The sequence below is a fragment of the Mycteria americana genome, chromosome 10 (genome assembly GCF_035582795.1).
Source record: "Mycteria americana isolate JAX WOST 10 ecotype Jacksonville Zoo and Gardens chromosome 10, USCA_MyAme_1.0, whole genome shotgun sequence".
NCBI classification, from domain to species: Eukaryota; Metazoa; Chordata; class Aves; order Ciconiiformes; family Ciconiidae; genus Mycteria; species Mycteria americana.
Genome location: NC_134374.1, coordinates 12,752,321 through 12,774,220, shown reverse-complemented (window position 1 = coordinate 12,774,220; position 21,900 = coordinate 12,752,321). Strand labels below are relative to the sequence as shown.

At 70.7% G+C, this 21,900-nt stretch overlaps 2 protein-coding genes across 2 annotated transcripts; one reads left to right on the top strand and one right to left on the bottom strand.

Moving 5' to 3' along the window:
* Positions 1-4,306: 4,306 nt before the first annotated feature.
* APLN (apelin) lies at positions 4,307-6,509 on the bottom strand. Its single transcript, XM_075512889.1, has 3 exons — positions 6,344-6,509; positions 5,179-5,350; positions 4,307-5,086 (listed from the first exon to the last, which is right to left on the bottom strand). The coding sequence occupies exons 1-2, from the start codon at positions 6,507-6,509 to the stop codon at positions 5,184-5,186; spliced, it is 333 nt and encodes a 110-aa protein (XP_075369004.1). The 3' UTR covers positions 4,307-5,086; positions 5,179-5,183.
* An 8,413-nt stretch (positions 6,510-14,922) lies between these two features.
* On the top strand, positions 14,923-21,261 carry XPNPEP2 (X-prolyl aminopeptidase 2). The gene is made up of 21 exons (XM_075513032.1): positions 14,923-14,968; positions 15,898-15,971; positions 16,091-16,201; positions 16,290-16,353; positions 16,541-16,645; positions 16,785-16,871; positions 16,976-17,122; positions 17,228-17,329; positions 17,452-17,533; positions 17,920-18,115; positions 18,310-18,399; positions 18,505-18,614; positions 18,701-18,778; positions 18,885-18,956; positions 19,101-19,161; positions 19,345-19,414; positions 19,536-19,640; positions 20,195-20,254; positions 20,446-20,522; positions 20,642-20,740; positions 21,055-21,261. Exons 1-21 carry the CDS (start codon positions 14,923-14,925, stop codon positions 21,259-21,261), a joined length of 2,043 nt encoding a protein of 680 aa, XP_075369147.1.
* The last annotated feature ends 639 nt before the right edge of the window (positions 21,262-21,900 follow it).

Sequence of the window (21,900 nt, the reverse complement as noted above, 5' to 3'; positions counted from 1 at the left end):
GCTGCGCTGGGTGCTCCCACTGAGCCTGCTCTCCCTCGCGTAGCTCCGCGCCGTGTGGCCGGGGGGTGGCTGCTGCCGGGCCGCAGCATCCCCTGATGCAGAGCTGCGGCTCAGCTCCGCCGTCCTCCCTGCCCAGGGCTCCGGGGCTCTGCCTAGGGGGCTGGAGCCTTCCGAAGGCAGCCGAGTCCTTCCTCGGGCTCTCCCACCGCCACCGCCGCCCTGGCAGCACGCCGGGCAGTGCCGGGGGACGGCCGCAGCGATTCCCGTTCCTGCTGGCTTAGCTCCTGCTCCTGGGCAGCAGGTTGCAGGCTCCCGAGACGCAGGCAACGTGCAGCCCGGCGCCGGTTGCCTGTTCGGCGGAGTGGCCTGGCACACGCCAGGGGATGGCGCAGCCGGGGGAGTCGGCACGGAGCAGGGCCTGGGGAGAGCGGGCGCAGCAGGGTGCTGGTGCCAGCGTGTGGCACAGAGCTTTTGCAGGCCCGGGCAGCGATGCCTGTGGACCCGGGCCCCTCCGGCCCTGCTGGCTTGGCAACCGGGGCAGCAGTGGAGAAAGCCAGCGCGTCCTGCCACAGGAAACGGCCGCCGGTGTCATCTCCATCTGCTTCCTGCCGGCTCCTTGAGAGCAGGGCTGTGCCTGGGCAGCTGCTCCCAGCGCTGTCACGGAGGGGACCGGTGCAAGGTGCCGGCATTGTTCCCGCGGCCACCACATTCCTGTCATTGCCGGCGGAAATGCCAGAGCGAGCGCGAAGCCTCGCCGCTCTCTGGGGATGAGGCTGAAGGCTGGGCCTGCCCATCCTCCAGGCTCGGCCAGCGGCGCAGGGGTCCTCGGGGGACCGCGGAGGCGGTTGGCACGCTGCTCTGCACCCTGCGCGGAGGTGGGGGGCTCACGCACGCCTGCCGGCCCACCACAGCCATCGGGGGGACGGACGGACGGATGCTGCCGATGCCTGGATGGCGGGACTGGCGTAGCTGGTAGCATCCCAGCAGCGTGCGCCCGCCACGAGCGGTCGGGCTCGGCGTGTCATTTTGGCACAGCTGGGGTCCCGTGTCCACCCTGGGTGCCCATCGCCGGCCCGGGCCGGGCAGTGAGCCCTGCCCGTCCCCCTGGGTGCAGCCAGAGGTCCCCAAGGACCGGAGGGCTCCAGCGACTGTTCAGCCCATTCCCGTCCCCCCTCCCAGTGCACCCAGCACCGTTTCCCCGCTCAGCGAGCCAGGACCCCGCAGAGCGCCCTGTCCTCGCCATGCCGGGACTGGCACCTGCCCACACGCCCAGGGACAGCAGCCAGGCAGCTGCCTGGGGTGGGGGCTGCTTGCACACACTCGCCCTCTGCCCCTGGCTCCGGACCTTGCACCCCCCCGCCTTCAAGCCCCCCGGCAGCACTCGCAGCAGCACCCACTGCATGGAGATGCCGCTCCGGCAGTGCCTCTCCCTGCCCGCCCGCCCCTGCCCACTCTGCCCGTGCCCCTGTCCCCAGCACTGCCCTTGTGCCCCGCCGCCCACACTGCCGCAGCTCCCCGCCGTGGTGCAGGGGCTCCGGCACCGCAGGCAGCGTGCGAGGGAGCTGCTACGGCACGCGGTGCACGGCGAGCATGGCGGTGCACGGCGAGCATGGCGGAGCCCGGCAGCCTCCCACCTGCCTGCGGGCAGCCGGCCAGGCCAGGAAAAGCCAGAGATTCCTTAGGTTTCCCGGCCCAGGAGCGTTTTCCTCCAGCACCGGCTGGCCACAGCCCAACCGGGGGGTCCTCCCTGGCCTCCTCCTTCCAGGCTGGCGCGGGAGAGCTGGGGTCAGGGCTCAGCTGTGCATCCCCTGGCCGCAGCCCAAGCCCCTGCCCTCGGGGCCGTGGGGCATCGCCGCCTCGCCTGGCACGGGCCACGGCGGTCTGCGCCGGGGGAGGCTGCTGGGCCAGCCCCCCGCTGCCTGTCCTGCCTGCGCCCAGGCAGGTGCCCTCCCAGTTCAAACCAGTAGCAGCAGCACCATAGGATGGCAACGGAGGAACGGTACCCCACCACCCTCCGGGCCAGCCCGAGTGGGGCACCACATCCTGCCCCATCACAGCACCGGTGGCAACGCTGCCGCAGGCCCCGGGAGGCCGACGGGGCTGGAAACCGCGGCGCGAGGGCCAGGACGGGACCGGGCAGCGAGCGAGCGGCCCTGGGCCACCCACCCCATCCCGCCGCGCGGGCACAGACGGCGGCGAAGCGGGCCCGGCAGCGGCTCCCCGGAGGCACGCGGGGCGGCCGGCCGCCACGGCGGGTGTGGGCAGGCGGCGTGGCAGGAGCGCGCTGGCGCGTGGCCGGGGAGCACATCCCTCCCCGTCCCAGAGGATGAGCTAATGGAGGCCAGCTGGGCCCAGCCCTGCTTCCCCCAGGCTCTGCTCCCAGCCCCGCAGCTGCAGCCTTTCCGCTCCTCGGCGGCCCCGTTAACCCCCTCCCCGCCGGTGCTGCCACCCCCCGCCCGTGCCCCCACGTCCGTCCCCCGCCGCGGTGCCGGGGCTGAGCTGTCCTCCGCCCGGGAACGTCACTCGTGGGAGGCCTCCTGCAAACTATTCGGGGTCTGGGGGCCCCGCACAGGCACTGCCTCGCTTGGGGGTCCCGGCTGGGGGAGGCCCTGTCCCGGGGGGTCCCATCCTTTTGCAGGGCTCAGCCCCCACCCACCTGCAAGGTCCTACAGGGACCCTCAGTCCCCTGAGCCCCGACCCACTGCCCCCCTGCGTGGGTCCTGCTCCCACACAGCCCTGTGGGGATGGGGACATCAGGGACAGGGACACCAGGATGGGGACACCAGGGACACCAGGGACAGGGACACCAGGGACAGGGACACCAGGGACACCAGGGACAGGGATACCAGGGACAGGGATGCCAGGATAGGGACACCAGGCTGGGGATACCAGGGACAGGGACACTAGGATGGGGACAGCAGGATGGGGACACCAGGGACAGGGACACCAGGGATGGGGACACCAGGATGAGGACACCAGGGACAGGGACACCAGGGACAGGGGCACCAGGATAGGGGCACCAGGGTAGGGACACCAGGGACACCAGGGACAGGGACACCAGGATGGGGATACCAGGGACAGGGACACCAGGGACGGGGACATCAGGATGGGGACACCAGGGACAGGGACACCAGGGACAGGGATGCCAGGTTCCAGGCACCCACAGCTGCTCCCGTGTGCGGGGCCGTGGGGACAGTTGCCCAGGGCTGGTGGGGTCAGGCTGGGGGAAAAGGGGGGACCTGGCAGCCGAGTCAAACGGCACCCGTGAGCGCGCCGTGCCCAGCACCAGGCCGGCACCCCGCAGCACCGGGGCGGCTGCCTGCCCTTCTCCAGGGCCCGGAGCAGCCCGGCGAGGCGCTCAGCCGCAGGCAGAGGCAGCTCCGGCAGCTGCCGCGGTCCCTGCCTGTCCCGCTGGCCTCGTCCTCCCCACGCCGGGGCCAGGCCAGGCCCAAACCCTCCGCCCTGCCCCGGCACCGCGCTGCCGGACGCAGGTGCTGCACCCTCGGCTTCACCCGGCACCCGCGGGTGCTGCGGGCGCTGGTAACCACGGCAACGCAGCATCGCGGGAGCAGGGCAGGAGCACCCACGCGCCCGCGCCTCCCTGGAGAAACCGCCCTGCAAAAGCCGTTACCGCAGCAAAGGCTTCGGCTAACGAGCCGCTCGAGTCCCCGGACCCGGGCACCGTCGGTGCCTGGGGGACAGCGAGCAGGACGGGCCGGGCCGTGTCCCCTCCTCTGGGCATGAAGCATCCCTCCACGGCCCCTCGGCGGCAGAGCCTGTCCCACCGCCCTGCTCCCCGCTTTTAAAGCGGTTATTACCGCTCAGCCCTTCGGCACGCAGCTGATGCCCACCGCGGAGGGGATTGAGGTGAGCAGAAAAATAAACCCCAGAAGGGGATAAAGGCGGGGGGCTCGGGGCAGCATTTGCAGCCAGGGTCTTTGCTCCACAGCCCGAGGGTCCCCCAGCCCCCGCCACTCCCCCCACGCTGCCCTGACCGGGACCAGCATCCCTGAGCCCTTCCAGCCCCCCCTCCTCCATCACCCAGCCCCTCCGCAAGCTTGGGGACGCTGGCCTCCTGGTTTCCCACCCTCCTCCCCAATTTTACAGGCCAGGCAGCCCTGCAGCTTGTTTCTCTCTCTGCTGGGCATCTTCTCTGCCAGCACTGGGCCGGGGAAGGGGCTGCCTTGGCCCCCAGCCGCCACCGGGCATCTCCAGGAGGGAGCAGAGAGCCCCTGGGAGCCCTCCCCACTGGCAGGCGAGCAACCCCTGCCCACACCTCCAAAAATAAGGGTTTACTGTCATCATAACTCTTTATTATAAAGATGTATTTACATGGAATAAATCTTTACAGACATGAGAAACATGGTTAACAGGACCCAGCGGCACTCAGAGCAAGGGCCCCCCCTTTGGCATATGTCAGTGTTTGACAGGGACCCCAGTGCTTCCCCATTCTCCCACTGTCCCATGGCATGGAGCGGGCAGAGGGGCCCAGAGCCCCACGCTGAGTCCTGGGCGGGCACCCCACACCTTGGGGGTCCCCAGGAGGTGGGTCTGCCAGCGGCAAGGGGACCCCACACTTGCTGGGGAGGGGAGGGCAGCTCACCCAGGGTGTGGGATTAGCACCATGGGAATAAATAGACCCCCCCAAGACAAGCTGTGTGCTCACCCCGGCATGCGGGCGCCTGGCAGGGACGGGGCAGGAGCCCCGAGGGAGCTCGCAGACCCCTGCAGAGAAGCTCCTCCGCCTGACAAAGTGCTTTGCGCAAAGCCCATGGGTCCCGGCACGCCGATGCCCAGGGCAGCCCTGCACCCAGCGGGACAGGGACATCGCGGCAGCACCCAGCCACACCACGAGCTACGCGGGCGACCCGCTCCCGGCCAGCCCCAGGAGGCGGTGAGGGCAGGCAGGAGGCACCCACGGTGCCAGACACGGTGCCGGGGCCACCAGGGACGGCCGCAGGGAGGAGGTGACGCCAGCCGAGGGCTCACAGGTGGGACCCCACGCTCGGAGCCGGGAGATGAGCAGAGCAGGCTAGGACACAGAGCGGGCGACGGGAGCCGCGTCCCTGGAAGGCCGGTGGCAACCCTGCAACAAGAGCAAACCCAGGTACGCGTGAGTTCCCTCCCGGCAACGTCGCACGTGTCCCCTTGTCCCCCCCACGCCCCGCTGCTCCTCACCTGCCTCAGAAGGGCATGGGGCCCTTGTGGGAGAGCCGGGGCCGGGGCCGCCGGTACCTCCGCCAGCCGCCCGGCCGGTGCCCAGCCCCGCGCCGCACACCCCGCGGCCGCACCAGGGTTCGGATGAGGCCGTCCTCCGCATCCTTCCCATCCGGCGCCTGGCCCAGCGGCCCTGGGGATGGCAGGAAGAGCATTAGCCGGGTCCCCCCGCCTCGCAGACGGGACAGGGATGGGGATGCTGTGGGGCTTGCCTGCACCCCCCCGATGCCTGGCCCAAGGCAGGCAGGGCCGGGCAGCGCCGTTTCCTGAATTGCCCCCAGCAGGAGCCATTCGCCGGCCGAGTGCTTCCTGCGCCGAGGCGGCCAGGCCACCTGCGCCGAGCACGGCCACCTCGTGCGGCCACTGCCACCGGCCTCACCGAGGGGCACAGAGCGGCCCAGGCTCAGGCTTTGGCTCCCAGCCCTCCCCAAAGCCACCCTCCTGTGCCCCCCTCCCTGCCAGCGACGGGCAGGCTCCACCGAGCCCCGAGCCCTCCTGCCGGGCACTGCCCCCTCCCCGCAGCCAGCTCCCCCCCGCTCCCCGGCCCGCCCGGCAGAGATGCTCCGGAGCCAGCCCCGCTCCCGGCACGGGCCGGTCCCAGGGCCGGCACGCGTGTGGCGGCGCCCAGCCGAGCCGGGACCGGCATCGCACCGGACCGGGGAAGGGGCCGAGCCCCGCCGTGGGCAGCGTGGCAGGGCCGCGGCTCCCAGCGCCCGCACCCGGCCGTGCCCCGGGCTGTCACCCGCCGCACCAGGCGGGTCGTGCCCCGGCAGCCGGTGGCAGCGCCGGCTCTCCGGCCCTCGGCCGGCCGTTGTTCCGCTCTGCCGCCCGGACGGACAGGGGGGGTTTGTTGGCACCATGAAAAGCGCTTTGTCCTCCCCAGCCCGGCGGCAGCGGCTCCCGGCCGGCACGGGCAGGGGGTGCCGGCCCCCACCCCCCCCCCCCGAGCCCCTCCCCGAGCCCCGCTCAGCCCACCCTGCCCACGGCCACCCGGGCACGGTCCCCGCCATCCTCCCCGCCGCCAGCCCCGGGCAACCGAGCGATGCCGGACCGGGGGAAGGGGGGGGGTCCCCCCGGCACGGCGCGGAGCCGCGGTCGCCCCCCGCCCGGGGGTCCCGGCACTCACCCGCGGCGGCCAGGGCGAGCCAGAGCAGCAGCAGCAGCGCCAGGAGCCAGCGCGGCGCGGCCATGCTGGGGGGCTGCGGGGCGGCGGGCGGCGGCGGCCCCGCTGCGGGGGAGCCGCATTTGTAGGCGGCGAGAGCCCGGCCCGGCCCCGCCGCCCGCCCGGTCATGTGGCCGCCGGGCCCCCGGGGGGGGGGGGAGGCCGCCCCCCGCCCCGCCCCGCCCCGCCCCAGCGCCCGCACCCCTCCCGGGACACCCCCCGCCGCCTGATGCCCCTCCCGGCACCCCGTCCTGGGGATCCCCCACCCACGTCCCGTCCCCCTCCCCTCAGCCCGGCCCCAGCCCCGGGGCTCTGGGGCCACCCCTTGCTTGGTCCTGGGATCCCGGGACCGCCCCCCCGCGCTGGCTCTGGGACCCGCTCCCAGCCTGGCCCCCGGGCCCCCCCCCGGGCTGGCTCTGGGACCCCCCTCCCAGCCTGGCCCAGGAGCCCCCTCCCAGCCTTGCCCCTGGATCCTCTAGCCACCCCGGCCCTGGGACCCCCCTCCCAGCCTCCCCTGGGACCCCCCTCCCATCCAGGCTCCAACACCCCCCTCCCAGACTAACCCTGGGACCCTGGGACCCTCCACCCCGCCTGGCCCAGCCCCCCCTTCCAGCCCACCCCCCTTCCCCTGGCACCCAAGGGGACAGGAGGCTGTCCTGGCACCCCCCATGCCCACCGCCCTCGGCAGGGCAGCCCCTGCCCCCTCAGCCCCCCCCAGCAGGCAGTGCCCGCAGAGGGGTCCACCTGCAGCCCCCCCACCCTGCTGCCCCCCAGGTCATCCAGCCAGTGCCCGGGGGGGGCACGAACCCCCCTCTGCCGGGGGGCACAGCGCGGGTGCCACTGCCCGTGCGGGGAGAGGGGACCGACCACCGCTGCAGGGTGGGCACTGCAGTCCCCGATCTGTGCTGCGGGGGCTAAAGCACCCTGGGACCCCCCTGCACAGAGGTGCGGGCTGCGGGTGCCAGTCCCGCGTGGCCTGGGTGCTGGCCGAGGACCGACGGAGCCCCTCATTGACCCGGGTGTGCAGGTACAGCCACTGGCACCGTGTCCTGGTGGGTGACAAAGGCAGAGCTGAAGCCTCCCACAGCCTAGGGACCCCCCGTGGGGAGGCCACGGGGACCACGCACCGTGCCAGGACATCACCCGCCAGCCCCCGCAGACCTCGCAGGGGGGTTTGGGGAGGCCCAACCCTGTCTGTAACACTCCCCTGCCAGCATCCTGGGGGTGAGGGCTGCCGGGACCCCCCACACCGCCCCTCGGGGATGTGGGGCTGGGAGATGGCAGCTGGGAGGGGGCATCAGGGCACACCGCGAAACCAGATGTGCCAAGGGCTGACGCAGCGCGGGCACGGCGCGCCCAGGACACAAGCGGGGCTCTGCAAGCCGACAGTCAGAGAGCAACTCCTCCAGGTCCGGGCACGGGGTGCCCTGGGCAGGGGTCTGCAGGGCTGTGGGTACGGGTACCTACTGGGTTTGCCTGGCAAGGTTTGGGTAGTGGGGGGGCCACAGGGGTGGCTTCTGTGAGAAGCTGCTAGAAGCTTCCCCCGTGTCCGATAAAGCCAATGCCAGCCGGCTCCAAGAGGGACCCGCTGCTGGCCAAGGCCAAGCCCATCAGCGATGGGGGTAGCGCCTCTGGGGTAACGTATTTAAGAAGGGGGAAAAAGCTGCACAACTGCAGCAGGAGAGGAGTGAGAATCTGTGAGAAACAGCCCTGCAGACCCCAAGGGCAGTGCGGAAGGAGGCCAGGAGGTGCTCCAGGCGCCGGAGCAGAGATTTCCCTGCAGCCTGTGGTGAAGATCATGGTGAGGCAGGCTGTCCCCTGCAGCCCGTGGAGGTCCACGGGGGAGCAGATACCCACTGCAGCCCGTGGAGGTCCACGGTGGAGCAGATACCCACTGCAGCCCGTGGAGAACCCCACGCCAGAGCAGGTGGATGTGCCCAAAGGAGGCTGTGGCCCCGTGGGAAGCCCCTGCTGGGGCAGGCTCCTGGCAGGACCTGTGGACCCGTGGAGAGGAGCCCAGGCTGGAGCAGGTTTGCTGGCAGGGCTTGTGACCCCGCGGGGGACCCACGCTGGAGCAGTTGGTGAAGAACTGCAGCCCGTGGGAAGGACCCACTGGAGAAGTCCGTGGAGGACTGTGTCCCGTGGGAGGGACCCCACGCTGGAGCAGGGGAAGAGCGTGAGGAGGACGGAGCGGCAGAGACAAAATGTGATGAACCGACCGCAGCCCCCATTCCCCGTCCCCCTGCGCTGCTGGGGGGAGGAGGTGGAGAATTCGGGAGTGAAGTTGAGCCCGGGGAGGGAGGGAGGGGTGGGGGGAAGGTGTGTTAAGATTTCGTTTTTATTTCTCATTACCCTACTCTGATTTGATTGTAAGAAATTAAATTGATTTACCCAAGTCGAGTCTGTTTTGCCTGTGACTGTAATTGCTGAGTGATCTCTCCCTGTCCTTATCTCGACCCACGAGCCTTTCATTGTATTTTCTCTCCCTGTCCGGCTGAGGAGGGGAGGTAGAGCGGCTTCGGTGGGCACCGGGCGTCCAGCCAGGGCCAACGCACCGCAAGGTACGCGGTATCGCCCCGGCAAAAAGTGGGTGACGAGTACAGCCACAGCCTGGGACGGCACCTTCGGGTGAGCGAGCGGTGGCCCTGCCCTGCCAGCACCCTGACGGTGTGTATAGCGGGGGCTGCACTGGGGGGGCTGGGGGAGAGAGGGGTGTTTGGGGGGCTGTACAGGAGGGGCTGCACTGGGGGGGCTGGGGGAGAGAGGGGTGTTTGGGGGGCTGTACAGGAGGGGCTGCACTGGGGGGGCTGGGGGAGAGAGGGGTGTTTGGGGGGCTGTACAGGAGGGGCTGCACTGGGGGGGGCTGGGGGAGAGAGGGGTGTTTGGGGGGGCTGTACAGGAGGGGCTGCACTGGGGGGGGCTGGGGGAGAGAGGGGTGTTTGGGGGGGCTGTACAGGAGGGGCTGCACTGGGGGGGGCTGGGGGAGAGAGGGGTGTTTGGGGGGGCTGTACAGGAGGGGCTGTACCGGGGCTGGGGGGCTGCAGGAGGAGCTGCACATAGGGTACGTGTTGGGCTGAGGAGGGGCTGTAGAGGGGGGCGAGGGGCTGTAGGAGGGGTGCAGGGGGGTGTGGGGTGTGAAGAGGGGCTGTGCTGGGGGGCTGCGGGAGGGGCTGCTCAGGGTGACTGTGTGTTGGGCTGGGGGGGCTGTGAGAGGGGCTATGGGGTGTGGGGGGGTGTGAGGAGCGGCTGTACTGGGGGTGCGGGGTGTGAGGAGGGGCTACAGGGGGTGCGCGGGGACCACGTCACAGCCCTGCGTGTGTGCGCAGGCACGGCGGCAGAAGGACATCCCCGCGCCGGCTCCAGCCCCGCTGGCTGTGCCCCCCCGCGCCACCGCAGCCTGGCCGAGGGCTCCGGGCAGGGTCGCCTGCGGCCCCCCAGCAGCGTGGGGTCCCTGCTCCCCGCCTGTGTTGTGCACCCCCAAAGTGGGGTGCTCCTTCGGGGGATCCCAGCTCACGGAGTCCAGGAGCTGGAGCCCCATCCCCGCCGGCCGTCTGCCAGGCGCCGGGGTGCAGGGGGACCCCCCCGGCCCGCTCCCCTGGGGACGCATCACCTGCTGGGCTTCAGGGCAGGCAGGAACAGGCCCTGCCTTCGCAAGGGACCGTCGCGGCACCCCCCGTGCCACCGCTCGCTTCCGCATTCCTGCGGCCGCGCACACCCTCCCTCCCTCCCCGACCCGCGTCCTGTTTGCCGGGCGCGTCACCCCGGCCTGAGTCACCCCACGGCCTCCGCAGGTGACGGAAGGCCAACAATAGCCCACAAAGGGAGGATGTCCCCCCAAAGCCTTCCTCCGGCTCGTCTTCGAGGAAACCTCCCGCGGGAGGGAAGGGCCCCACCGGACGCGCGGCGGCCGATGAGCTTCGTCCTGTTGACGCTGGCTCGCTCCGAGCGGCATGCGGCCCCGGGGGTCCCCAGGGACGGCCGGTGCCACCCCCCCATGCCGGGCGAGGAGGATGAGGGATGCGACAGGGCTCACGCTGACGCTGCACCCACGGGGACGGGCCAGGCCAGCCTCAGCCCCGTCCCTTGGATGTGGCGTGGGGGTGGCATCGGGGACGGCATCGCAGAGTCGCGCTCAGAGGTTGGGAATGAGGGGGTGGGGGGACAGCCTTGTCACCGTGCGGACCCCACGGAGCGGGCGTGCCGCTGTGAGGTACAGGCAGGGCGGCGGGGGACAGGGGAGCCTGGGCAGCCCCCCGGGTGCAGCCCCCCGGGTGCAGCCCCCCAGCCTGGCACTGGGCAGGACCCGGGCGGGGAGGATGCATCATTAGCACGTTTCACTAATTAGGAGGATGGCAGCAAACCGCTGCCTGGCTGTTGCCACGGCAACCGCGTCACACATCCTCGAGAAACTTTTGTGGCCATAACAATTGCAGGCAGCTTTGGTGTCACCCTGCGTCCCCCCTCCCTCCCGTCCCTGTCCTGCCCGTGCTGGGGCTGCTGGGGCAGGGGATCCCCCACCGCCCCCCGCCTGGGCTCCTCGAGCGGGACCGGGGGGTGATGCCAGGCCCAGGCAGCCTGAGAGCATTCGTGACATGAGCGTGCCAGGCCTCAGCCCGCCCGCAGGCAGGGACAGGACGGCGGCGGGACCACCAGGCTTTGCTGTCGCCGGCCCCCGCGCTGCACCGGGGCTGTGGCAGGACCGGGCGGGTGGGCAGGGGACGTGGGGACAGGGGGACAGGGGGACGGGGGGGGGGTCTGTGTGGCTCCACGGCGCAGTCCTGGTGCCACCTCGTGGCGAGCAGGATCCCAGGGACACAGCTGGACAGTGGCTGTGGTGACACGGCTGGACAGATGCTGCGGTGACACAGCCGGGCAGTCGCTGCACGAGCAGCCGGCCCCGCAGCGGCACAGCCGGCCAGTGCCCCGCGGGCCAGGCAGCGCTGGGCGGCACAGCCGGGCGGTGGCCGTGCGGGCAAGCTGCCCCCAACCCTCCGGCCCCAGGGCCAGGCCGCTCCCCAGACCCAGGGCAGGAGGGGGCTGGCCCCACACCGCAGTGGGGCTGCTCACCGGCCCCACGAGGGTGGGCCAGGGGTGCAGCGCCCCGAGCCCGCATCCCTGCCCGCATCCCTGCCTGCGCGCAGCGGCAACCACGTGCCCCGGCCCCTAGAGCCAACTGGCGGGCTCATGCCAGCAAAAGCAGGGTTGGAAGGTGGGGGGACGAGGCTGGGACAAGAGGGTGGCCAAGGGGCCGCGGTGTGTGTCCTGGTGCCGGCAGGCACTGCGGTCCCGCCTGCAGCCCACCGCCCGGCGCGTTCCCACCCTCCTCGCTGTCCTGGCACTGTGAGCTTCTCCAGGCTGGGGGACAAGACTGGTCACCCCAAATCCCAGCGCCTGGAGAGGCAGCCTGTGCCGGTTCCCTTAGCGCAGCCGTGAAGCCGGGCTGGATTTCCATTGCCGTTCAAGAGCCTCAAAGGATACCACAGAGGTGCCGCCGCACTAAATGGGTTAAAAACCGGCTGCCCAACAGGTCCTGAAATGCCGCTGGGAAGGGGCAGCATCTCTGAGCGGGCTCGTGGCTCCCAGCCCTGGCCCGGCTGTAGCCAGCCTCGTGGCCGTGCCCATGCGGGGAAGCGGAGAGCTCGTGTGAGCTGGTGCGGGGACCCAGAGCCCGGTGCCGGAGGTGGTCCCAGGAGAGGGGCCTGGCTGGGCAGAGGGGCTGGTGAGGAGGAGGGAAGGGGCAGCAGAAGGGTGGCAGGCATCCTGCAGAGCCCAGGAGCCAGCCGGCCAGGGCTTCCTCCCTGCCCATCGCACTGGCAGTCACGGGGATTTGCTGCCCTGGTTTCCTGAAGGCCCTCTGATATTTTCACGGAGGTTTGTTTGGGAAGCGTCTGTTTGTTCATTTACCGCAGGCCCTACCAGAGCTCCCGCAACTCGCATCCTGCCACGCGAGGTCCTTCCACCCTTCTCCCAGGGTTTGCTCTCAGCGTGCCTCCCGTCCCTGCCCCGTGCCTCCCCCGGTCCCGTCGCTGTTTTACCCTCCTCCACACGTGCGTTCGTGCCCCACGGCCGGCGGTACCCCCGGACGGAGCCCCGGGGCCATCTGGCAGCCAGCTGGCTGTGACGGTGATGCTGCGCCCACCCTGTGGTGCAGCAGGTCCGTGAGACAATCCCGGCCGGTGAAAAGGAGCTGCATGGTCTGTCATGAGCAACCCTCCAGCAGGGACTCCTCCAGGTACCCCTGTCCCGGGTGGGGATGTGCGTCTGTCCCGGGTGGGGATGTGTGTCTGTCCTGGGTGGGGATGAGCATCCTCCCCTGAAGGTCCGTGCCTGACCCACGGACGGACACCTCTGCTGCCTGCCCGCAGCAGGCCTGTCCTTCAGCCAGCCTTTCTCTTCAATAACCACAAAGAAGTCATTGAACCAGTTAGAGGAAATGCATGTGCAATAAAAGTGACAGGCCTTGGGGTCAAGGCTCGTTATGACTAACGTAACGAGCTTTCTAGCAAGGCAGATGCCACGACAGTTCGGAGCTCACGGGCTCGGCGGGACAAAGGGCTCCTCCTGCAGAGAGCGGGTCCCGGCGCAGCCCTCGGAGGCGGCCGCTGGTCCCCGAGCCCTGTGCCTGGGCGGGGGGCAGGGGCCGGTACCCCGTCTGCACAGCATAGCTCGATCTGTTCGCCACCATCACGCTCCCCTCCCTCCAAACGTGCCTCTGATCGCGTAAGGCTGCTCGATGCTAAAATATTGCCTTTGTCTCCTTTGCCAGCGTTTCCAACCCGACCCGCTAAAGCACTCTCAATTTATTATTCCTATTGCTCCATTAGCAAGACCATGTGCTCTCACTAGCTCTGAAGTTACCCCGTGCTTACCTTCAAGGCCTTACACATATTCCTGCTCCCCAGAAGCCCGTACCCACACGCTAGAGGTGGGCTCAGACCCTCTCTCCAAAGCCCGGTCCCTTTTCCGTATAACTGCACGGGCTAAAAGCCGGGATGCCAGCACCACGCGCGCTGTGGTCCCATCTCTCCACGCTGCTTTCAGGCACCATTTCCGTGTCCTGCGGGGTCCCCGTGCTCCTCCGTGACCCCTCTCCAGCTCTGCCCCTGACCCCTCTCCAGCTCTGCCCCTTACCCGTGGGCAGGGGCCGGGGAGAGCAGGCGGGAGCGGCAGCAGCATCCGCCCCTGCTCCTTCTGCGGACCATGGCGGGCCCGTGGCAGGATTTTGGGAGCCCTCCAGCCGTCCTCGCTCAGGCCAGGGAGACCCAGCGAGACCTGTCCCCTCCCCAGAGCACTCAGGGTTTTCTCACACCGCCACCTCTCACGCAGCCCAAAGCGTCTGCAGGCGCGTGGGACCCACAGCCAGCCCGGAGACCAGAGGCATCCGCCAGCACGGTGCAGCGTGCTGCTGCCCACGCCATCCCTTGCTCCTCTTGCTCCTCTCCCATCCCCTTCTTGCCCTGCTTTGCCCTGGCACTGCCCACAGGCATCCCCGGGGAGCTCAGAGCTCGCCGCCGAGGATGGCCGGCTCCTTCCCACCCGCTGCTGGACGCCGACACGTCGCCTCACCGCAGCGGTGCAGGACTCTCAGCGTGGAGCAGCCAGGCCAGCACCCCGCACAAAGGCACGGCGGTGAGAGCCGTACGGGCGCTGACGTGGTCCTCGGTGCCGACCGGCTTTTCCCGGGGGTAAAAAGCCTGCTGGTGCGAGGTTGCCGACCCGGTTACTAGAGCCACAGTGGAAGAGCAGCCATGTAAAAAAAAATTAGGAGCCCAGCCGTGGCCAGGGGATGTGAAATCGTGTGTTACCGGCACACAGCCTTCCGCAGGAGTCAAAGACCGGGGCGGGTGTTTCATTGTGCCCCGGCTGCCCCGCTGGCCCTGCCAACGGCCAGCTCCCAGCCCTGCTCACGCAGTTAGGGCCCTGCGGGAAGGAAGGGCATCTCCCCGTGGCAGCGGTAACGTTTAGCAACTACCATGGAGTCCCCCCCGGCCCCACCGCTGGTCTCTGCCAGCCCCAGCCCGGGGGTGCCGCTGGGCGCCGGGGTGGGGACCACCACGGCTGTGCCCGGGAGGATGCTGTGCACCGCTCCGTGTCCCGGCGGAGGAGGAGGGGGGCTGGCTCCCGGAGTCAGCTGGCCCCGGCAGCACGGCCCCCCCGGGCCCACTCACCCCAGGGGTCCCCACGTCAGCTCTCCGCGGCTCCAGGGGACGGGGGTTTCCCCGGGGACTCGGGGGAGCAGAGCACGCCGCAGCCCCTTCTTGCCTCCTTTTAACCCTGGGCACGTGCCAGGCTGAGCTGGCACAGCCCCACCTCTGCTCTGGGAAGATCTTTGGACTTTGTGCTCATTTTGCTGTTTGCTTTTATTTAGCAGCAGGATTCTCTTTCAATAGATAGGACAATACCCCCCCCCCACAGGCCTTGGCCCTCCCATCCAGCATCCCTTCGCCCCTGGGGCAAAGGCACAGGAGGAGGGACCTGTCACCCAAGGCACTGGGGAAACGTCCCCTCCGCTCCCCGTCCTGCTGGGCACCCCCGGAGCAGCCATGCACCCCCCGCAGTGGATCGCAGCCTGGGCGCTCCTGCTCCATGGTACGTCGGAGGGGCTGGGCTGGGAGGTGGGGTGGGCTCACCGGGGGATGAGACATCCTGGGACCCCCGGGAACCAGGCTGGTCCCACCGTGGAGGACGCGGAGATGTTTCGCAGCAGTCCGAACCACAACTTTGGGTGAAGCAAGGGTGGGTTTGCCCTTAGGGAGCCGGGGCTCTGCTGCTGCTCCAGCCCCGCTGCCCTAGGGCGGGGGGCTGGGCTGCGGAGAGGGGCTAATCCTGCCTGCCTGACCCCAGGGACGAGCTCTGGGGGGGTGACGGGTAAGGAGCAGCTCCCAGGGGCACGGAGACCGGGCGTCCGAGGCCGCACCATGCTAAGGGTGACCCATTCCCCCACGGACCCGAGCCTGGTGCCCTTGGCCCGAGATGAGGAACCAGGTCCCGGCCCGCAGACTGCGGCGACGTCGGTGACGGAGAGCTGGGGGGAAGGCAGCGCCGGTGGCGGCACCAGATGCGGAGCAGCACTGGGAGGAGGCCAGGTCCTGCCGGGGCACGTCCCCGGCCGCCAGCCAGGTCCTCCAGCAGCCCCAGCACCAGGGATGCTCAGGGCTGCCTTCTGCCAACCCCCTCCCCAGCTCCCGGGCACGCTGGCTGCACCCCATGACAATCCCGCTGCACCCCATGACAATCCCGCTGCACCCCCAGGGCCCGTCCCCAGGTGTGCCGCGGGCGCTGGCCGTGCCCGGGAGCGTTGACTTCCTCTTGAGCTGGGCGACGGCGTTGGGTTTCACCCACTATTCCTGGGGCTAGAAACACTGTTTTTTGCAAAAAGCCCCAAAGCTGGGCTGGCTTCGTGTTCGGGACTGGGGGCGAGGGTCACAGCTGCCCCGGCGCCGGCTCTGGGCTGGAGCAAGGGGCCAGCGGGACCCCGGGCTGCAGCCCGAGGCTCCAGGGTGTCCCCGCACCCGCAGGCTGTGCCACAGGCTGGCTGCCGCAGGCAGCCTCCGCCAGGACCGACGTCCGGGACTGCTCCACGGACCCACCGGTGAGCCCCACAGTGCCCAGCCCGCCCTGTCCCTGGGACACCCCGCGTGGGGTCACCCCCCCGCCCCACCACTGCGGCCGGCACCACTGCCCCCAGCACGTCTCCCCTTGTGCCACCAGTACCTGCCCCCCACGGCCACCAACACAACGGCGCGGCTCGCCGCTCTGCGGGACATCATGCGAGCCCACGGCGTCCACGCCTACATCGTGCCCTCCACGGACGCCCACATGGTAAGGCAGCAGCCTGCCTGCCCCCCCGGGGACCGGCTCCCCAGCCGGTGCCTGCGGCCACCTCTCATGGCTCCATCCCCGGCTCCAGAGCGAGTACATCGCCGAGCGGGATTCCCGGCTGGGCTGGCTGACCGGCTTCACCGGCTCTGCAGGTGAGAGCATCCTCGCCACCCTGGGGTCCCTGCTCGGGGGCCAGCACCCAGCCGCCTGCTGGGGGATCCTTGGGGCAGGGCACGGTCCCGCTCCACGCAGGAGGCCGGGCCGGGGATCCCTGGAGGTCCCCGCCGGCTGCCTGGAGAGGGGGGAGAGGTGACGCCTGCATCGCCACTCCTGTCCCAGGCACCGGCGTGGTGACGCAGGACAAGGCTGCGCTGTGGACTGACAGCCGCTACTGGACCCAGGCAGAGCGGCAGCTGGACTGCAACTGGGAGCTGCAGAGGACAAGTCAGTGGGGGGCAGGCTGGGGGGCCGATGCGTCCCCCTGCCCCCAGGACCCCCCCAGCCCCAGCCACAGCCTCATCCGGGCTCAGCATGGGCTGGGACGCGGTTCACCCTCCCAGTGCCACCCAGCTCTCTCCTGCAGCCTGGATCGAGTCCATCGGGCTGTGGATCCTGGAGGCAGTTCCTGCGGGGGGGAACATCAGCTTGGACCCCTTCCTCTTCTCCATCGGTAGGGCTGGCCATCGCATGGGGTGACCCTGCCCGACGTGAGGGCAGCTCCCGGGTGTGGATTTACCCGGTGCCCCCAACCACGGGCTGCTTCCCCCCCCCCAGACACCTGGAACAGCTACAGCCGGGCTCTGCACGGCTCTGGCAGGACCCTGCTCCCCATCGAGACCAACCTTGTGGATCAAGTGTGGGGTGACCAGAGACCCCCTCCAGCCTCCGGCGAGATCTACAGCCTCCCGGAGGCATTCACGGGTACGACTCCCCGAGGCTGCTGGGTGGGTGCTCACCCGCGGCAGCCCCCAGCCCAAGGGGCCGTGGTGGTCCCTGAGCTGAGCCGGCCGCTCGCTCCCCTCCCAGGGAGCAGCTGGCAGGACAAGGTGGCCGGGATCCGGCAGCAGATGGAGCAGCATGTTCGACACCCCACGGCCGTGCTGCTGTCAGGGCTGGAGGAGACGGCCTGTGAGTAGCCGCGGTGCCGTGGCGGGTGCTGTGGCGGGTGCCGTGGCAGGTGCCATGGGCTCCGAGCCCTGGGGTGGGAGGGCAGTAGGTGGGCGCAGGCTCGGAGGTCTTCTTCCCGGCAGGGCTCTTCAACCTCCGCGGGGATGACATCCCCTACAACCCCGTCTTCTACTCCTACACCCTGCTGACCCACACCAGCATAAGGTGGGCAGCACCTCCCCACGGGCACGGGGCACGGACGGGGCTCGGCACCCACCCTCCTTCCCTTCCAGGGCCAGCATCCACGGGACCCTCCCCTCAGCCCAGCCGCCCCCTTCCCCAGAGCCCACCACGTCCTGCAGTGCCCAGCCCCATTGTGCGTCCCCTCCAAGCCCCACATCTGCCCCAGGTCCAGCCCCCTCCCTCCCAGCCCACCCCGGGGTGCAGCACCCTGGCTTCCAGCACAGCCTGAGGCCGACCCCCGTTCCCAGCCAGCGTCCCTTCTGAGCCCCCAGCCCCCTCCTCTCCGCCGGCGTGCCCCGCGCGGCCGGGGCCAAAGGCGTCGGGCCAACCCCACGGCTGTGCCCACCCCATCCCGCACCCTTCCCCAGCCTGTTCGTGGACAAGGCGCGGCTCTCGGCGGCAGCGCGGCAGTCCCTGCGGGCGGGCTGCCCGGGGCCGCTGTGCGTGGAGCTGCAGGAGTACGGGCAGGCACGCGCCTACCTCCACCGCTACGCCCAGGGCAACGTCACCGTCTGGCTGGGCACCGAGTACACCACCTACGGCCTCTACGGCGTCATCCCTCAGGTGGGGCACCGCCGCGTGCCGGCGCCGACGCCCGCGCCGCTGAGCCCGGCCGTGGGCGACGGGGGTCTCGCCGGGCTCGGGGACTGCCCCGTGCCGCCGAGCCGTGGGGACGCGGGGTGCGCCAGGGCCATCCCTGGGGCACGAGGGGGCGGGTGGCTGTGCCCGGCCGTGCCACCCCCAGCCTGCCCTTGCAGGAGAAGCTGCTGGAGGACAGCTACTCCCCCGTCATGCTGGCCAAGGCTGTGAAAAACGCCAAGGAGCAGGAGCTGCTGCGAGCCGCTCACGTAAGGGCTGTCCCCCTCCCCGCAGCCCCGAGCAGAAGCGGGGGGCAGCCGGGGGGAGCAGGGTGCCGTCGGCCCCCTCCCCTGATGCCGCCGGGCCGCCCCCAGGTTCGGGACGCGGTGGCTGTCATCCAGTACCTGACGTGGCTGGAGAAGACGGTCCCGCAGGGGCAGGTGGACGAGTTTTCGGGGGCACAGCACATCGACAGACTCCGCCAGTCAGTGCTGCCGCCGCGCCCGGCCCCCCCCGCCCGGTGCAGGGCAGCCGGGGACCCCCAGCATCTCCCTCCCTGCTGCCTTCCAGGGCCCAGGAGCACAGCCGCGGGCCCAGCTTCCAGTCCATCTCCGCCAGCGGGCTCAACGCGGCGCTGGCCCACTACAGGTACGGCTCGGCCCCGGTCAGCGCCGGGGGTGCCAGGGCCGGCAGCGGCGGTGGGGAGCGGGCAGCTGGAGGCTGGAGCGGGCTCTGACCCCCCGTCCCCTCGCAGCCCCTCCAACGGGAGCAGCCGGAAGCTGTCCGTGGACGAGATGTACCTTTCGGACACCGGAGGGCAATACCTGTGCGTAGCCCTTGACGCGGACCCCCCCAGCACTGCACAGCCCCCCCGTCCCCTCCCCACGCCCCCCGCGCAGGGTGGTGGCAGGGGGCCCCAAAGCCAGCGCTGGGGCTGCGTTGCCCCCCCGTTCACGTCTCCCCTTCGCAGGGACGGGACGACAGACATCACGCGGACGGTGCACTGGGGTGTGCCGACCCCGCTCCAGAAGGTACCGGCCCCTCCCATGCCAGGCAGCACCCCCCGTGGCACCCAGCACCCCCGCGGCACCCAGCACCCCCGCGGCACCCAGCACCCCCGTGGCACCCAGCACCAAGGTCCCAGCCGGGGCTGGATGTGCCGGGGGGGTGTCCGGGCACCACCGCGCCCAGCCCCCCCGCCATGCCCCTCGTAGGAAGCCTACACCCGTGTGCTGATGGGCAACATCGACCTGTCCCGCCTCGTCTTCCCGCCCAACACGGCAGGTGGGTGCCGAGCCAGGCGTCGGGCAGCCCAGCCCTGCCCAGGCCCCCCGGGCGTGGGAGGGGGAGGGCGGGGGGGCCCTCACCGGCTTGCTGGCCCCCATCCCACCTCATCATTCCCCAGGGAGAACGGTGGAGTCCTTCGCCCGCCGGGCACTCTGGGACGTGGGACTCAACTACGGCCACGGGACCGGCCATGGCATCGGCAACTTCCTCTCGGTCCACGAGTGTAGGTGCTGCGGCACCGGCGCTGGGGACACGGCTGAGCTGCGGGGGGCAGGGACAAGGACGGGGCTCATCTGGGGCTTCTCATGGCCCAGCTGAGCCTCTTGCTGCGGGCACGTGTCCCCTGCCTGCAGGGTGCTGCAGTGCTTGCCGGGGTGGCCCCACGGTCCTTGCCAGGGTGGCCCCACGGTCCTTGCCAGGGTGGTCCCACGGTCCTTGCCAGGGTGGTCCCATGGTCCTTGTCAGGGTGGTCCCATGGTCCTTGTCAGGATGGCCACGTGGTCCTTACCAGGGTGGCCCTGCGGTCCTTGCCGAGGTGGTCCCACAGTCCTTGCCGGGGTGGCCCCACAGTCCTTGCCAGGGTGGCCCCACGGTCCTTGCCACGGTGGCCCCATGGTCCTTGCCGGGGTGGTCCCATGGTCCTTGTCGGGGTGGCCACGTGGTCCTTGCTGTGGTGGCCACATGGTTCTCGCCGGTGTGACACCTTGGTCCTTGCCGGGGTGTCCCCGCAGGACACGCCGTCCCCACGAGCTGTAACCCACCCCATGCCTCCTGCAGGGCCCGTGGGCTTCCAGTCCAACAACGTGCCACTGGCAGCCGGCATGTTCACCTCCATCGGTACGTGCGCCCACCGCTCCGGCCAGCGCCTCGGGCTCTCGGGGACGTCCCTGTGGCGCAGAGCCCGGCCAGGGGAGGAGGCGTTCAGCTCTCGGCCCCACTCAGGGGCCAGATCCGGCCTCTCCGGGGTGGGATGGGCTGGGGCAGTCGCTGGGGCGCGGGACTCACCGGGCGCCTTCCCTGGCCCCCAGAGCCTGGGTACTACCGGGACGGCGAGTTCGGGATCCGCATCGAGGACGTCGCCCTCGTGGTGGAGGCGCAGACCGAGGTAGCGCGACGGGGCTGGGCGGGCAGGGGTGGCACGGCACCGGGGGGGCTGCGCCACGCCAGGGGTGGGGGCACCCCCGGGTGGGGCTGGAGACACCCAACGCCACCTCTCTGCGGCAGCACCAGAGCGGGGAGAAGCCCTTTCTGACCTTCGAGGTGGTGTCCCTGGTGCCCTACGACCGCAACCTCATTGACCTCAAGCTCCTGTCACCGGAGCAGGTACGGGGTGCTCGGGGCCGGGGGGGCAGAGCAGGGACGTGGGGCCAGTGCGTGGGGCTGGGGTAGGGGGAGAGCGAAGGGGGCCGGGGGCGGACGTAGCAGGAAACCGGGACCGCGGCACGAGGTCAGGACGGGTAGAAGGGGCCGGGGCAGGGGTGGACGCGGGGATGGAGAGGGGCAGCGGGGTCTGTGGACGGGGCCAGTGATCGGGGGGTGGGGTGGCGGGGCGGGGTGGGCCGACGGGGGACAAGGGGGGGTGCGGGCGGTGAGGGGGGCAGGCGGCCGGGGCAGCCCCCCACAGTGCCTGGCTGCAGATCCGGTACCTGAACGCCTACTACAAGACCATCCGGGCGCGCGTGGGGCCAGAGCTGCAGCGGCAGCGGCTGGAGGAGGCGTACCGCTGGCTGCAGAGGAGCACCGAGCCCTTCCCGCTGGGCAGAGCCGCCGCCGCCACCGCCACCCTGGGCACGCTGGCCCTCGCCTCCCTCCTCTCCGCGCTGCTCACCGGGCTGCAGGCCTGACCCTGCGCCAGCCGGCCCCGCGCCAGCCCCCTCCCTGCCGCGGCCGTTTCTTCTCCCCGCCGCTCACTTCCTTTTTTTTGTTTTCTATTTGCTCGTTTGTGATTAAACACGAGCAACCTTGGCGGGTGCCTGCGCGCTGCTGTGCCCTTGCCGCAGCAGCCTGGTGTGCTGCCAGCCCGTCCGCTGCCTCGCTGGCTGGTGTGGGGCCGGCGGCCGGCCCCCACGTGGCCCCTGGCCCCACATGTGTCACCCGGCCCGTGCCATCTGCCCTGCCCTGGGGTGGCCAAGTCAGCACCGGCAGCGAGGAGGCAGATTCAGGGCAGATTTTAATTCTCGGGAGCAGAGACGGGGGGAACCGGAGCAAGAGGGCGCGGAGGAGCCGGCCCGACCGGGGCCATCCCCGCTGCCCTGCCGGTGCCGGTGGCAGGGTGCCAACGCGCACGTCCCACCCGGGCTGATGCCCAGCCAGGAGGACCTGCGGATGGCAGGGGACGCAGGGGACCGCGCGTCACACAGAGGGCTTGGCCATCGCGTGCCGGCAGGGAGAACGAGCGGCCACGGGGAGCGGGCACGGCGGAGGGGCTGGGGACCTTCAACCTTTGCACGGCGGGGACACGGCGCCCGCCAGCAGCGTCACCG